This window comes from Lipotes vexillifer, unplaced genomic scaffold, assembly GCF_000442215.2.
Source record: "Lipotes vexillifer unplaced genomic scaffold, Lipotes_vexillifer_v1.1 scaffold970, whole genome shotgun sequence".
Classification (NCBI taxonomy): domain Eukaryota; kingdom Metazoa; phylum Chordata; class Mammalia; order Artiodactyla; family Lipotidae; genus Lipotes; species Lipotes vexillifer.
The window spans coordinates 1,398,465-1,416,989 of record NW_006783115.1 but is presented as its reverse complement, the minus strand read 5'-3'; the positions used below and the strand labels follow the sequence as shown (position 1 = coordinate 1,416,989).

General features: G+C 42.9%; 1 protein-coding gene across 1 annotated transcript in view; it reads right to left on the bottom strand.

Moving 5' to 3' along the window:
- TESC (tescalcin) overlaps window positions 1-18,525 on the bottom strand; it is a 67,471-nt gene that overhangs the window by 36,395 nt on the left and 12,551 nt on the right. Inside the window, exon 2 of the mRNA XM_007455856.1 lies at window positions 2,964-3,033. Within this exon, the coding sequence (XP_007455918.1) occupies window positions 2,964-3,033 (70 nt within the window). The remainder of the gene's footprint in view (window positions 1-2,963; window positions 3,034-18,525) is intronic.

Here is an 18,525-nt window from a genome sequence, read left to right as displayed (position 1 = left end):
GGGATATTACTCAGCCATAAAAAAGAATGAAATGATGCCATTTGCAGCAACATGGATGGACCTAGAGATTACCATACTAAGTGAAGTCAGTCAGAAAGAGAAAGACAAATACCATATGATATCACTTATATGTGGAATCTAAAATATGACACAAATGAACCTATCTACAAAACAGAAACTGACTCACAGACATAGAGAACAGACTTGTGGTTGCCGAGGGAGAGGGAAGGATTGGGAGTTTGGGGTTAGCAGATGCAAACTAGTATATACAGGATGGATAAACAACAAGATCCTACTGTATAGCACAGGGAACTATAGCCAATCTCCTGGATAAACCATAATGGAAAAGAATATGAGAAAGAATGTAGGGACTTCCCTGGTGGGGCAGTGGTTAAGACTCCACGATCCCAATGCAGGGGTCCCGGGTCTGATCCTGGTCAGGGAACTAGATCCCACATATATGCTGCAACTAGGAGTTCGCATGCCACAGCTAAGGAGCCCGTGGGCCGCAACTATGGATCCCTCCTGTGCAACCAAATAATAAAATAAAATTTTAAAAAGATCAGAAAATAACTTAAAAAAAAGTCTGTATATATGTGTATAATTGGGTCACTTTGCTGCACAGCAGAAATTAACACAACTTTGTAAACCAACTATATTTCAATTAAAAAAATAATGGATAAACAACAAGGTCCTACTGTATAGCTCAGGGAACTATATTCAATACCCTGTAATGAACCATAATGGAAAAGAATATATATACATATGTACAGCTGAGTCACTTTGCTGCACAGCAGAAATTAACAGATCATTGTAAATCAACTATACTTCAATAACATTAAAAAAAAAAAAAAAAAGAACCAGTGTAGAGCTCAACGTTTCAGTACATCCTTGCAAAAGCCCACGAGGGGCCTCTGGGCGACACAGTCAGGGCTCGGATGCTGGAATCTCAAAGTGGGAGGGGCCTCCACCAGCACTGCCGCCTCCTGCTCACACAGCACCTGTGCTCCCCACCTCCACTCCAGCCCTATAATCAATGGCCACTGCTTGGACATCTCAAGGTGGGTCCTCATGACCTCACCAACGGTCGAATGATGACAGTCCTGTTTGCCAAATGCCAAGGAACCCAGCTCAGAGCAGAAGCATCCTGCATCTGCTCAGCTTCACTGCTTAAATCAAATCCCAAATGACCACATTCACTTTACGGAGGAGACAGGCTCAGAGAAACAGAACAATTAACCCGAAGTCACGCAGCCAGGGATATGGATGATCCAAATATGATATGTTTCCCAAGTCTGGGTGTTGTCTCTGCTTCCCCCAAGTCTGAAAACACATGTGGAATTTGAACCTGAGACCTCTCACCAAGCCAAGACACATGGACCCCAGACCCATAATAATGAGAAGCCCAAGGCAGCTTATGATAGGGCTGGGGGCACAGCTTGGTTGGAAAATTATCTTAAGGGGGCCCCGCTTTCACACACCCCCAATTGCGAGCTGCATGGTGGTCCCGCCTGCCAGCACAGATATTGCCCACCTGGCACAGAGCACGTGCCCATGAATTTCCAAAGGAATGAAGGCTGCCCTTGACACTTCCACGTTCCAAAATCCAGGTGCACATGTGTCACCTCCCCTGAGACCTGCACCCATTCCTCAGCCCCTGGTCCAAGGAAGCCCTTGGAAATCACTCCACCCTCCACCCCTGCCCTTGGCAGATGACCCAGCCCTGCTCACTCACAGCTCTGGGAAAAAAAACAATTTGCATTTCCAACCCCTGGCTATGGTGATTGGCTCAGCGCTGGGCATGTGACCCCATCAGAGCCAATGAGAAGCCAGAGGAACTTTTGCTGGGCTCTTCAGTGGGCTTAGTGAGTGAGATGTGTAGAATTCAAGAAGTCAGTCCTGATTTAATTTACTCCCACCCTGGATATAATCAAATTGAGAGCAGAGGCCATCAGAACCTTGAGACCCCCAGACTCTGAGCTCTGGAAACGGATGCTCTGAGAATATATAACGCACTGGATTAACAACATGCCTTTGTTTACACAGACGAGAGAAAGTGGATAGTATTTATATGTTGCTTTCCATAAAAATTTAGTTAAATTTTAAGTCCATTTACTAAGGAAAAAAACATGTTTCCCTGGACTATTTAAAGGTTTATTTTAAAGCTCCAAGACTGTAATCTTGAGACTCTGAATGTCTATTTTAGGAAACTACATCTGTTAGAAAGTTTGTGGTAGAACAGTACTCATTTTACATTGGAAACTGCTTGCTTTAGTTCACCTCGAAGCTTTTTCATCAACTTTGAGCTCGACTCACTGACTAGGACTTCTCACTAACTTAGTTCTAAATAACCACCACCTAAGACCGAACACACTCTCGTAGAAGGCAAACAGTCCAAGGCGTTCCTCCTCACAAAAAGGTAAACCACCCAGCTTCTAAAAGATTCACATTAAATAACGCAAGGTGAAATGGTGATTTTCCCGGACAGAAATCTGAGGCTGGAACTACCAACCAGAGGAAGCGGGGTTAAGAGCCGGGGCCTCGTGACAGCATTCAAGCCCCTGAACTGAGCCGCACCACAACTGACTCATCTTTGGGGTGCCCAGCGCTGGGAGTGATCCTGGCACTCAAAAGGCCCGTCATGTGTGTCTGGGGTTCCAGGGAAGGCAAGGTGAGGTAGGGGTGGCTGACCAGCTCTTTGTCCCCGCCCCCTGTTTTCACTCCAGTTATAATTTTCTGATCCCAGTAGAAACAGATGAGATTCTTTTCCTCCCGGCTGAGGACATCTTGTCTAGAAGGAACCAAAAGCGACAACTACAACAACTACAGCTTTGTCTCAGGAAATGGGGCTACCCAGGGGCTCTGGGAGAGCCAGCCAGCACTCAGGGGAAGAGATGAATGGAAAGGGACATCCCCAAAGGTCATAGCCCTGTCCGACACCCAAACCCAGCTGCTGATCTTACCGAATGGTGGGCTGGTCTCCACTCAGGTGCTTAAATCTCCGGTGGAGCTGCTCGATCTGGTCAGACGAGACTAAAAAGTAGGAGAAAAAAAAAAAAAGTGAGAAAGGCATCATTGACCTCTGAACTCGGAGCTACGGGAGGGAGGCTGGAGACTCACCCTCACCCTCCTGTTCCATTCATTCTCTCGCCATCTCCTACCAAGGCAAAACGGAGCTCAGGATGAAGAAGCAGAGAACGGGTTTGCCATTCCTCCTGGTAACACAGCTCTGGGGTTATTATTATTAGCTCTGCCCCCTTAGCAATAAGACAGTTACTACTAAAAAAAAAAAAAAAAAAAAAAAAAAAAAAAAAAAAAAAGACAGTTACTACTAATAACAGCTCCTGGGACAGGACAAATGTGAACCAGGTCACCCTCTCTTTCCTCAGCTCATTAAAGAGATGGTACCTGCTTGTCTGACTTCCTCCCCTCCCACTCCTGGAGATGGGCATTTTCCCCGCTGAAAAAGGGGCTTCCTATGTCACATTAAAAGAGACAGAGGAGGAGGGAAGGGGGAAAGTGGTTCAGGCTGGTGCCGGAAGTGATTTGGAAGACCCGTAGTAAGAAGTGTACAGAGAATCTGGTAAAGCAAGAGAAGTGGAAGGAAAAGAAATAGAATTTTGATCACTGCTGTTGTGGGCAATGTATTTAGATAACCTCAATTGTTTCATTTTCTTCCTTCCAGTTTGATTGAGATATAATTGATGTACAGCACTGTATAAGTTTAAGGTGTACCGCATAATGATTTGAGTCACATACACTGTGAAACGATGACCACAGTAAGTTTAGTGAATGTCCATCATCTCATATGCAAAATTTAATAAATCACTGAAGAAATCAAAGAGGAACCAAAAAAAAAAATACCTAGAGGCAAATGACAATGAAAACACAATGATCCAAAACCTATGGGATGCAGCAAAAGCAGTTCTAAGAGGGAAGTATATAGCAATACAATCTTACCTCAGCAAACAAGAAAAATCTCAAATAAACAACCTAACCTTATACCTAAAGCAACAAGAGAAAGAAGAACAAATAGAACCCAATGTTAGTAGAACGAAAGAAATCATAATGATCAGAGCAGAAAAAAATGAAGTAGAGACGAAGAAAACAACAGAAAAGATCAATGAAACTAAAAGCTGGTTCTTTGTAAAGATAAACAGAATTAATAAACCTTTAGCCAGACTCATCAAGAAAAAAAGGGAGAGGACTCGAATCAGTCAAATTCAAAATGAAAAAAGGAGAAGTTAAACAGACACCACAGAAATATAAAGGATCATAAGAGACTACTACAAACAACTATATGTCAATCAAATGGAGAACCCAGGAGAAACGGACAAATTCTTAGAAAGGTACAACCTTCCAAGACTGAACCCGGAAGAAATACAAAATATGAACACCAATTACAAGTACTGAAATTGAAACAGTGATTAAAAAACTTCCAACAAACAAAAGTCCAGGACCAGATGGCTTCACAGGTGAATTCTATCAAACATTTAGAGAAGAGTTATTAACACCCATCCTTCTTAAACTCTTCCAAAAATTGCAGAGGAAGGAACACTTTCAAACTCATTCTATGAGGCCACCATCACCCTGATACGAAAACCAGACAAAGATACCACACAAAAAAAGAAAATTACAGACCAATAAAACTGATCAACATAGACGCAAAAATCCTCAACAAAATACTAGCAAACCAAATCCAACAATACATTAAAAGGATCATACACCATGATCAAGTGGGATTTATCCCAGGGATGCAAGGATTCTTCAATATCTGCAAATCAATCGGTGTGATAAACCACAGAAACAAACTGAAGAATAGAAACCATATAATCATCTCAACAGATGCAGGAAAAGCTTTTGACAATATTCAACACCCATTTATGATAAAAACTCTCCAGAAAGTGAGTATAGAGAGAACTTACCTCAAAATAATAAAGGCCACATATGACAAACCCACAGCTAACATCATTCTCAATGGTGAAAAGCTGAAAGTACTCCCTCTAAGATCGGGAACAAGACAAGGATGTCCAAAGTCACCACTTATATGCAACACAGTTTTGGAAATTCTAGCCACGGCAAACAGAGAAGAAGAAGAAACAAAAGGAGCCCAAATTGGAAAAGAAGTAAAACTGTCACTGTTTGCAGATGACATGATACTATACACAGAAAATCCTAAAGATGCTACCAGGAGACTACTAGAGCTCATCAATGAATTCAGTAAAGTTGCAGGATACAAAATTAATACACAGAAATCTCTTCATTCCTATACACTAACAACAAAAGATCAGAAAGAGAAATCAAGGAAATAATCTCATTTACCATCGCAGCAAAAAGAATAAAACACCTAGGAATAAACCTACCTAAGGAGGCAAAAGACTTGTACTTAGGAAACTATAAGATATGATGAAAGAAATAAAAGACAAACAGATGGAGACATATACCACGTTATTGAACTGGAAGAATCAATATTGTCAAAAAGACTATACTACCCAAGGCAATCTACAGGCTCAATGCAATCCCTATCAAGTTACCAATGGCGTTTTTCACAGAACTAGAACAAAAAATTTTTTTAATTTGTATTGAAATACAAACGACCCCAAATAGCCAAAGCAATCCTGAGAGAGAAAAATGGAGCTGGAGGAATCAGGCTCCCTGACTTCAGACTATACTACAAAGCTGCAGTAATTGAAGCAGTATGGTACTGGCACAAAAACAGAAATATAGATCAATGGAACAGGATAGAAAGCCCAGAAATAAACCCACAAAGCTATGGTCAATGAATCTATGACAAAGGAGGCAAGAATATAGAATGGAGAAAAGACAGTCTCTTCAATAAGTGGTGCTGGGGAAAACTGGACAGCTACATGTAGAAGAATGAAATTAGAACACTAACATCATACACAAAAATAAACAAAATGGATTAATGGGGACTACCCTGGTGGTGCAGTGGTTAAGAATCTGCCTGCCAATGCAGATTTGAGCCCTGGTCTGGGAAGATCCCACATGCTGTGGAGCAACTAAGCCTGTGCGCCACAACTACTGAGCCTGTGCTCTAGAGCCCGCGAGCCACAACTACTGAGCCTGCGTGCCTAGAGCCCGTGCTCCGCAACAAGAGAAGCTACTGCAATGAGAAGCCCGTGCCCCACAACAAAGAGTAGCCCCCGCTCGCCGCAACTAGAGAAAGCCTGCGCGCATCAACGAAGACCCAGTGCAGCCAAATAAATAAATTTTAAAAAATGGATTAATGACCTAAATGTAAGGCCAGACACTATAAAACTCTTAGAGGAAAACACAGAACACTCTCTGACATAAACTGCAGCAATAACTTCTTTGATTCACCTCCTAGAGTAATGAAAATAAAAATAAACAAATGAGACCAAATTAAACTTAAAAGCTTCTGCACAGCAAAGAAAACCATGAACAAAACAAAGACAACCCACAGAATGGCAGAAAATGTTTGCAAACGAAGCAATCAACAAGGGATTGATTAATCTCCAAAATATACAAACAGCTCATGCAGCTCTTATATCAAAAAACAAACAACCCAATCAAAAACTGGGCAGAAGATCTAAGTAGACATTTCTCCAAAAAAGACACACAGATAGCCTAAAGCACATGAAAACATGCTTGACATTACTAATTATCAGAGAAATGCAAATCAAAACTACAGTGAGGTATTACCTCACACCAGTCAGAATGGCCATCATCAAAAAGTCTACAAACAATAAATGCTGGAGAGGGTGTGGAGAAAAGGGAACTCTCCTACCCTGTTGGTGGGAATGTAAATTGGTACAGCCGCTATAGAGAACAGTATGGAGGTTCCTTAAAAAGCTAAAAACAGAACTACCATATGATCTAGCAATCCTACTCCTGGGCACATATCTGGAGAAAACTATAATTTAAAAAGATACACGCACCTCACTGTTCACGGCAGTGCTGTTACAATAGCCAGGACATGGAAGCAACCTAAATGTCCACTGACAGAGGAATGGATAAAGAAGATGTAGTACATATATACAATGGAATATTACTCAGCCATAAAAAAAGAAGAAAATCATGCCATTTGCAGCAACGTGGATGCAACTAGAAATTATACTAAGTGAAGTCAGACAAAGACAAATATCATATCATTCATATGTGGAATCTAATTTTAAAAAATGATACAAATGAACTTATTTACAAAACGGAAACAGACTTACACATATCAAAAACAAACTTATGGTTACCAAAGGGGAAAAGCTGGGGGCAGGGATAAATCAGGAGTTTGGGATTGACACACACACCCTACTGTATATAAGATAGATAACAAACAAGGACCTACTATACAGCTCAGGGAACTCTACTCAATACTCTGTGATAACCTATATGAGAAAAGGATCTGAAAATGAATGAAAATATGTATACGCATAACTGAATCTCTTTGCTGTACACCTGAAATGAACACAACATTGAAAATCAACTGTACTCCAATAAAAGTTAATTAAAAAAAAAGAAAAAACTATTTTTTTCCATGTGATGAGAACTGTTAGGATTTACTTTCCTAACAACTTTCATGTATAACATACGGCAACGTTCGTTCTATTTATCATGTGGTACATCACATCCCTAGTACTGATTTACCTTATAAGTGCAAGATCGTACCCTCTGACTGCCGTCATCCAATTCCCCCCTCTCCCCACCCCCAATTGTTTTAGAAAACCTACATTTTTTTTTTTTTTTAATTACCATTTTTGGTGGGTAGGCCCTGTTTATTCCACAGCTAAGACTGGGCCTGGTGGGTTCCAAGCTTTAGAAGGCTTCCACCCACGTGTCAGTGCTTATTTTATGAAACGCACAATATTAAACCCTTACGTGTACCTTCTCACTTCCTCCTCAAAACAACCCTGTGAATAGATACTTTTTCCCTCTGTTGTATCATTGGAAAAGTGCAGCTCAGAGGGCGCTATGATCACACAACTGTGATTGGTAGAACTGGGATTCAACCCCAAATCTCCCCAGCTGCACAGCCCACCCTTAACTGCTACACAACATCACCTCTTTTCCCAGAATACCCTAGTGTTTGAGGCCCTCAGGCCTGGTGCCTGGGGACTATGGACAGTTCAGGCAAAACTTTCTGAAATGGGGCTTCCCTTGTGACACAATGGTTAAGAATCCGCCTGCCAATGCAGGGGGCACGGGTTCGAACCCTGGTCGGGGAAGATCCCACATGCTGCAGAGCAACTAAGCCCGTGCGTCACAACTACTGAAGCCCACATGGCTAAGGCCCGTGCTCCGCAACAAGAGAAGCCACCACAATGAGAAGCCTGCACACCGCAATGAAGAGTAGCCCCCGCTCGCCACAACTAGAGAAAGTCTGCGCGTAGCAACGAAGACCCAATGCACCCCCCAAAAAAAAAAATTAACATAAAATAAATAAATATAAAAAAACAAAACAAAACTTTCCGAAATGGTGGCTGGGCTGGGGAAGGGCTCTCTCCCCGCACCATCCTCTTGGCATTTCTCATCCCGTAAGCATCTTTTCTCTTCCTGTTCCAGAGGTAGCTAATTTCTGGGGCCAACTGGTCACCTTACTTTACTTCATATTTTTTTTAGCCTCAGGCTCGAGCTGTGATCTCTTCAAGAATCTGCAACTCAGGGGACTTCCCTGGCGGTCCAGTGGGTAAGACTCCACGCTACCAATGCAGGGGGCCTGGGTTCGATCTCTGGTCTGGGAACTAGATCCCGCATGTATGCCGCAACTAAGAAGTCCACATGCCACAACTAAAAGATCCCGCATGCCAGCAACTAAAAAAAAAAAAGATCCTGCATACCGCAATGAAGATGCCGTGTGCAGCAACTAAGACCCGGTGCAGCCAAAATCAATCAATCAATAAATAAATATTCGAAATAAAAAAGAATATGCAACTCAGAATTCTCAAGCCTTTCTAGAAGCTGTTGTTGGCTAGAAAATACTCTTTACAATGACCAACCCATCCTGAAGGGCTGCTATGTGCTGGGGGAATGGGGCTCATCTCCACACATTAGCTCATCTGTTCCTCATGACGCTCTGGGAGGAGGCTGCATCCCATGTTACAGATGTAGAAGCTGACACTCGGAAAGGTCAGGTAATCCTTGGGGACAGTTATCACCTTTCTGGAGGAAAATACAGCCATTTACATCATATATATGTTAGCACGGACATACGTGTATTCCATGGTCTGGCCATTCCACTCTTAAGTTAAGTACATACCCAACAGAAATGCATATTTGCACACAGGAGAAGATGTGTAGAAGGATTTCATGGCAGTACGATCTGAAGAGCCCTAAACTGGAAATTATCCAAATGCCCTGCAATGGCAGAATAAAGTGTGTGGTATATGCAAGTAATGGAATAGGATACAGCAGTGAAAATGAACAAACAGTATGGACAATAACTTGGGTGAGTTCCAAAACATAACGACAAGCAGAAGAGTACCTACTTTATGACTCCATCTACATAAAGCTCAAAAACGGGCAAAACTCATCTGCAGTGTTAAGTCAGGATAGGAAGGCTACATACGGTCCGATTCCAACTACATGACATTCTGGAAGAGGCAAAACTACCGAGACGGCAACGAGGTCAGCGGTTACCAGGGGAGCGATGAGCTGACGAAGCACAGAGAATTTTTAAGGCAGTGAACCTACTCTGTATGATACTATAATTATGGATACATGTCACTATACATTTGTCCAAACCCTCAGGATGTAGGACGTCAAGAGGGAACCCTCATGTAAACCGTGGACTCTGGGTGATGATGTATCAATGGAGGTCCATCAATTGTAACAAATGTCCTCTCTGGTGGGGGATGCTGACAGTGGGTGAGGCTGTGGGGGGGGGCAGGGGGCCATGAGTAAACTCTGTACCTTCCCCTGAATTTCGCTGTTAACCTAAAATGGCTCATAATAACGTCTGAATTTTTTTACAAGTTAGGATAGAAGTTGCCCTTGATGGGGCAGTAATTTGAATGGGGCATGAGAGGGTTTCTGGGAACTGGAAGCATTTAATTCTTGATCCGGCTGCAGGTTACAACAGATGTGTTCTCAGAAAGTTTTGGGATCTGCATGCTCACTAGTGATGCACTCTTCTGTATGTGACATCGCAATAAAACATTTACTTAAGAAGCTCAGCAATTCTACTTGGCAGGGATTTATCCTGAAAGAATAAATCCAACGGGTACAACAAGATGAGTACATGACTGTTCACCGTTGCATTCTCTACAATAGTGTAAAAATTGGACTCAACCTCAGGGCCCACCAAGAGCAGATCAGTTAAATACTTTATGGTAGGTTCAGCCAATTTTTAAAAAAAGATGCTGCGTTTAAAAGTGACAGTTGTGTACTGAATGTGAACATACATTCCAACATAATGTTGTCTAAAAACAACTGCTATGAAAACAGCATGAACGCCCATTGGGAAAACATCTAAATATATACAAATGTATATAAGTAAGGAAAGAAAATCAACCTGTTTTCCCCAAATAATAATAGCAATTATCTCTCAATGCTGGGATTAAAGACTACGTTTGTTTTGCTTTGATTCATCTATATTTTCCAAACCGTCTCTTATACAATATATATTTATTAGTCATGTAATGAATATTTTAAGCACACAATACGGTCCCACATGCGACAGCCGAGGGATCTCAAAAATATTGTTAGTGGTGAATCATTCATTGGCAAGTACTGCATCCTGGGCACGTGCGTGCTTATTTAATCATCTCCATGACCCAATGACCAAAAGACAGACGATTCCCATTTTACAGACACACAGATCAGTAACCTGCTCAAGGTCACTAAACTTCAAAGAGGCAGACCCAGGATTTTAACTTAGTTTGTCTGGCAGAACAGGTGTGGTTTAGTTTAGGTTTTCTTTTTAACTGACACCCCACACTGCCTCGCTTTAGGTGATCAGATTACACTGGCCAATTAGAGTTCTCAGCTCTCACTCACAGATCAAAAAAAAATACACTGATGCCATTTGCAGCAACATGGATGGACCTAGAGATTATCATACTAAGTGAAGTAAGTCGGAGAAAGACAAATTATCATATGATATTGCTTATATATGGAATCTTTGATACAAATGAACTTATTTACAAAGCAGAAATAGACTTACAGACATAGAAAACAAACTTATGGTTACCAAAGGGGAAAGGGGGGAGGGAGGGATAAATGAGGAGTTTGGGATTAACATACACACACTACTATATATAAAATAGATGAACAACAAGGTGCTACTGTATAGCAGACAACTATACTCAATATCTTATAATGACCTATAATGGAAAAGAATCTAAAAAAGAATACATATATGTATAACTGAGTCATTTTGCTATATATCTGAAACTAACACATCGTAAATCAACTATATTTCAGTAATTTTTTTTAAATACACTGATCTGTTGTGGAATAATGATCAGAAATTAAGGCCAACCACACGCTCCTAAACCACCTCCATGAAAAATAAGTGAGAGAGGCCCATCATAAAGCCACGCCTGGCGGGTTTCCATTTATACAAAACACTCAGAGAGGCAAAGCCATAGAGACAGAAAGTAGACCAGTGGTTGCCTGGGGCTGTGGAAAGAGAGAGGGAATCACTGCTTAATAGCAAAGGAGTTTCTTTGACGGGGATGAAAATGTTCCAAAATTAGACTGTTACACAACCCTGTGATTATACTACAAACTGAGGACACTTTATTTATTTATTTATTTATTTTTATTTTTTTTTGCGGTACGCGGGCCTCTCACTGTTGTGGCCTCTCCCGTTGCGGAGCACAGGCTCCGGACGCGCAGGCTCAGCGGCCACGGCTCACGGGCCCAGCCACTCTGCGGCATGTGGGATCTTCCCGGACCGGGGCACGAACCCGTGTCCCCTGCATCGGCAGGCGGACTCTCAACCACTGCGCCACCAGGGAAGCCCCCAACTGAGGACACTTTAAATGGGTGAAATGCAGGGGATGTGAGTTATATCTCAATAAAGACATTAAAAAAGAAGTTAGTGCATAATCATGACAACAATAGCCATTAATTAACAACAGGCATTCGTCAAGCTGTGTCCTGGGCACTGTGTTCAACTTTACTCTTGACAAGCCTTGGCTCACATAACTCTCAATCAATCCTATCAGGTAGGCACAGTTTTCTCCCCAACCTAGAGATGGGAACACTGAGACCTGCCCAAGGTCACACAGACAGGAAGCACTGTGGAAACCATAAACCATCTCAGACCAGATTTCTCTAATGAAGAGTTTCCAGCTAACTGCATCCGAAGTGCATGCACACATGACACACGCACCTTTCTGTCCTGGAATTAGGAGGACAAACTCCCCAATTCTGGTCCCCTCTTTTTGGCACTCAAATCCTCAGAGCTAAGAGCTCAGCCCTCAGCTAAGCTCCTGTGCCCTCAACTCCAGCCCCCCAGGCTGACCCTGGGCCCCCTATAAGGTCTGTCCCGTGAGCTCCTGATACACATGTGCCCATGTCACACCCTGGAAGGCCCTGTCTGTTGTCCCCTCAAGGGTTCCCAGGATGGAATCTTTTCCAGTTTCCCCGCTCCTCACTCTGAGCCCTCTCTCCAGGCCCCTGTGAGGTCACAGTTGCCATGGGAACGGGAGGCAGAGACACCTTGAGCCTGGCATCTCCACCTGGTTATTTTGGGTATTAGATTTCAACCTGAGGGAAATATACACCCTTCCATGGGGCTGGTGGGAGTTTAATCTGCCCAATTTTGGGGGCGGGGGCGGGGCGGAGTGACTTGTCATTTTGTATCAAAAGTTTAAACAAAAAAGTATACACCTGTACTGTCCAATACAGAGCCACATGTGGCTACTGAAATGTGCTGAAGTGTAAAATAACATACCGGCTTTAAAAGACTTAGTACGAAAAAAACGTAAACTGTCTTAATAATTTTTATATTAATTATATTTGAAATAATATTTTAGTTATAATGGGTTAAATATATTATTAAACTAACTTCACCTGTTTCTTTCCTTTTTTTTTTTTAATGTGGCTACTAGAAAATCGGGAATTACATTCCATCTATTGCTCGTTGAAAATTTAGACTTATTCCACCTCGCATTATATTTGTGCTGGAGAGGGCTTGGTATACGCGCTCTGAAGCAGCAACTTGATCCCTAGGAATGAGTCCTGAGTAACCGAGACATACGTACAAAGATAAACAGATAAGAGTAATCATCGTTGCCTGTTTCAAACAGTAAAAAACTGGGGCAATGCCGGGCCACGGGAAACGGGTTAAATAAATCCTGGTGCATCCTACACGGCCTGAGAAAATATGTTTAAAATATCGTGGGACATCAGAAAATGTTCATGGAATATCATTACATGGAAAAACCAACAGGCAACAAAGATCTCATTTACATCCAAGTTAATATTGTTATACAAGTGTGTGCACAAGAAAAATTACGAAAGGTTCACAACAAAATAGTAAATTGTTCCAGATGGTAGAATGACAGGACATTTCCCTCCTCTAGCTCCTTATCTTTGCTTATCTGTCCTTTAACTCTTCTGCAATAGGGATTACCTGTGTAATCTTATTTAAATTAAAAAAAATTTAAACTTCAACAGCTATAATGAAAGTAAAACAGAAAATACCTATAGCGCTGGGGACACTGTGGAGAAACTGGACCCCTCAGGCATTGCTGGTGGGAATGGAAAATTGCGCAGCTGCTGTGGAAGAGTTTGGTGACTCCTCAATAAATTAAACATAGATTTAGCACACAATCCAGAAATTCTGCTCCTAAGTACATAACCAAGATAAATGAAAACATACGCCCACAGAAAAACCCATAAATGAATGTTCACAGCACTACGATGCACAACAGCCAAAAGGTAGAAACAACCCAGATGTCCATCAACAGGTGAATGGATTAAGAAAGCAGCTCATGCAGCTCAATATCAAAAAAACAACCCAATCAAAAAACGGGTGGAAGATCTAAATAGACATTTCTCCAAAGAAGACATACAGATGGTCAAAAAGCACATGAAAAGACACTCAACATCACTAATTATCAGAGAAATGCAAATCAAAACTACAATGAGCTATCACCTCACATTGGTCAGAATGGCCGTCATCAAAAAGTCTACAAACAGGGCTTCCCTGGTGGCGCAGTGGTTGAGAGTCCGCCTGCCTATGCAGGGGACACGGGTTCGTGGCCCGGTCTGGAAAGATCCCACATGCCGTGGAGCGGTTGGGCCCGTGGGCCATGGCTGCTGAGCCTGTGCGGCCGGAGCCTGTGCTCCGCAGCGGGAGAGGCCACAACAGTGAGAGGCCCGCGTACCGCAAAAAAAAAAAAGTCTACAGAGCTGCAATGAACATCTTGGTGCATGGCTCTTTTTGAATTATGGTTTTCTCAGGGTATATGCCCAGTAGTGGGATTACTGGGTCGTATGGTAGTTCTATTTTTAGTTTTTTAAGGAACCCCCATACTGTTCTCCATAGTGGCTGTATCAATTTACATTCCCACCAACAGTGCAAGAGGGTTCCCTTTTCTCCACATCCTCTCCAGCATGTACTGTTTGTAGATTTTTTGATGATGACCATTCTGACCGTGTGAGATGATATCTCACTGTAGTTTTGATTTGCATTTCTCTAATGATTAATGATGTTGAGCATTCTTACATGGAAGTAACCTAAGTGTCCATCAACAGATGAATGGATAAAGAAGATGTGGCACATATATACAATGGAATATTACTCAGCCATAAAAAGGAACGAAACTGAGTTATTTGTAGTGAGGTGGATGGACTTAGAGACTGTCGTACAGAGTGAAGTAAGTCAGAAAAAGAAAAACAAATACTGTATGCTAACACATATACATGGAACCTAAAAAAAGAAAAAAAAAGGTCAGAAGAACCTAGGGGCAAGATGGGAATAAAGATGCAGACCTACTAGAGAATGGACTTGAGGATATGGGGAGGGGGTAGGGTAAGCTGGGACAAAGTAAGAGAGTGGCATGGACATATATACACTACCAAACGTAAAATAGATAGCTAGTGGGAAGCAGCCGCATAGCCCAGGGAGATCAGCTCCGTGCTTTGTGACCACCTAGAGGGGTGGGAGTGAGGAAGACGCAAGAGGGAAGAGATATGGGAACATATGTATATGTATAACTGACTCACTTTGTTATAAAGCAGAAACTAACACACCATTGTAAAGGAATTATACTCTAATAAAGATGTTGAAAAAAAAGTCTACAAACAAAAGCTGGGGAGGGTGTGGAGAAAGGGGACCCTCTTGCACTGTTGGTGGAAATGTAAATGCATACAGCCACTGTGGAGAACAGTATGGAGGTTCCTTAAAAAACTAAAAATAGTACTACCATACGATCCAGCAATCCCACTACTGGGCATGTATCTGGAGAAAACTAATTTGAAAGATATATGCACCCCAATGTTCACTGCAGCACTCTTACAATAGCCAGGACATGGAAGCAACCTAAATGTCCACTGAAAGAGGTATGGATAAAGAAGATGGGGTACATATATACAATGGAATATTGCTCAGCCATAAAAAAAATGAAATAATGCCATTTGCAGCAACATGGATGGACCTAGAGATTGTCATACTGAGTGAAGTAAGTCAGAAAGAGAAAGATAAATATCATATGATATCACTTATAAGTGGAAGTTTTAAAAATGATACAAATGGACTTATTTACAAAACAGAAACAGACTCACAGACTTCAAAAACAAACTTACGGTTACCAAAGGGGAAAGATGGAGGGGAGGGATAAATCAAGAGTTAGGGATGAACATAAACAAACTACTACATATAAAACCGATAATCAACAAGAACCTACTGCATAGCACAGGGAAATCTACTCAGTGTTCTGTAATAACCTATATGGGAAAAGAATCTGAAAAAAAATGGATATATGTATATGTATAACTGAATCACTTTGCTGTACACCTGAAACTAACACAACATGGTAAATCAACTATACACCAATAGAAATTTAAAATTAAATTTAAAAAATAAGTACTAGAGGTGTAATGTACGTGGTAAATATAATTAACACTGCCGTATGTTATATGTGAAAGTTACTGAGAGAAAATCCTAAGAGTTCTCATCACAAGAAAAAAAGGTTTTTTTCTATTTCTTTAATTTTGTATCTATATGAAATGATGGATGTTCACTAAACTTATTGCGATCATCACTTCGTGATGTATGTAAATCAAATCATTATGCTGCACACCTTGAACTTATATAGTGCTGTATGTCAATTATATCTCAGTAAAACTGGAAGAAGAAAAAAGGCAGGCAGCACAAATAGTTTTTTCCTTCCATATTCAGTTTGCTTGTTTACTAAAAACTACATATTTAAGGAAACAAGAATATTTGATTAAAAACTGATTTAATAAAAAAGTGTTCTATCCATACAATGGAATATTATTTGGCCATAAAAAGGATGGAGTACTGACACCTGCTACAACATGGATGAACCTGGAACACATTCTGCTGAGGCAAAGAAACCAGACACAAGAGGCCACATAGTGTGTGATTCCATTGATGTGAAATGCCCAGAACAGGCAAATCTACGGACACAGAAAGTGCATGAGTGGGGTGCTAATGGATATGGGGTCTCTGCCTGGCCCTGGCCCCAACGGTCAGGCTGCCGCCCTGGTATGCTAAGCAAGGAGTCACTGGGGAAGGAGACCGTACAGACCAGGGGTCAGAGACAACACTCAGGAAGGAGGGCGGGAGGGGACTGGGCGCCGAGAAACAGGCCCGGAATCTCCCACAAGGTCCAGCCTCCCTCACGTGACTTGAGAGGAAACCGAAGATCCCCATTTACCCACGTCCGCTACGGGGTGGTCAGGACTATTTGAGCCTGGTGGTGAGGGGCATGTAGAATACCACTTGCTTCTTCCTCCCAGAATCTGGGCTGCCCTCAGGGGTGTGAGGGCCTGACGGACTCCTCCGTGGCACACCTGTATCTGCTCAACCCTCTGACAGGTGCCCCCACCACTCATTAAGAGATATTTACTGAGTGCCTCTGGTTTGCTGGGCACCTGCCAGATGCCAAGGATGCAGACACAAAAGGCAGAGCCCTCACCTCGCTGGGATCCAGGGTCCTAAGTGCAGTGTCCACTTGCCAAGGAGCACCAAAGTTGGAATAGGGCTTCCAGTCCACGGGGATGGGGTGGGAGGTGATGCCCGATGGGATCCCAGGGGCTGAGGGCTGGCGCAGGCAGAGTGGGAAGAACTCGGGGAGCTCCAAGCCCTTTAGCACGGGTGGGAGGCAGACTAGGAACAGGGGCCCAGGAGTGGGGGGCGCACACGTCAGACTAAGGCACTTAGACTTCAACCTGAGTTTCCGGAGGATGCTAAGCCACAGAACAACATCCCGTGTGCCCGGCAACCGAATGGAGGGCTGATGCAGATGATGGGGCTGGGTACCCACTGAGAGGTGGGCAGCTGGAGCAGTCCAGGTAGGGAAGGGCGCTCAAGACACAGCTGAGAGAAGCAAGGTGGTTGAGAGCATGTGGGCTGCTTTCTCCAGGGGCGCCCCAGAGCCACCCTGCCTCCCTCTGTTTCCCCCCGCAGTGCCAGCCTGGATGCAGGCTCTGGGACTCCAAGTGGCATCACTGGGAAGGGCTTGGTGGCTTCCAGGACCCCCAAAGCTCTCCTGCTGGCTGTGTCCCGAGAGACTGGCCAGTACTCAACCCAGGCATTGGCCGAGGTCCTGCAACACAGAGATGCGCCCAGCCAGACAGAAAGGTGAGCTAACCCCATCGCTACCAAGAGCTGCAGGTTCAACCCCCAGCTTCTCGTCTTACTAAACCTTCTCCTCAAGACTGTTACTTCCTCCTCCGTAATTCAGAGATAATAATAGCACTGCCTACATGTGGCTGTTCATACCACGAAAAACAATCAAATCACATAAACAATATGCATAATCGTCAAAACGTGGGAACCCAAATGTCCATCTACTTGTGAACAGATGAACAAAATGCGGCATCTCCATCCAATGGAACATTATTCCACCATGAGACAGAATGAAGCAGTGACACTTGATACAACCTGGATGAACCTTGAAAACATGACATTAAGAAGCCAGACACGCAAGGCCACTACTGTATGCTTCCTTTTATACGAATCTCCCAAAGTAAGCAAATCCATAGAGACAGAAAGTAGGTTAGTGGTTGCCAGGGGCTACGAGTTGGGAGATTAGAGTGACTGCTGAAGCTTCTTTTGGGGGTGATGAAGATGGTCGGGAAATACGGTGGCGATGGTGGCACAGCACTGTGAACGTGCTTAATGCCACTGAATTGTATGCTTTAAGATGGTTAAGCTGTTGGTCCAGTGGTTAGGACTCCACGCTTCCACTCTTGGGGGCCCAGGTTCAATCCCTGGTTGGGAAACTAAGATCCTGCAAGCTGCACGGTGTGGCCAAAATAAATAAATAAATAAATAATAAAAATAAAATGGGGCTTCCCTGGTGGCGCAGTGGTTGAGAGTCCGCCTGCCGATGCAGGGGACATGGG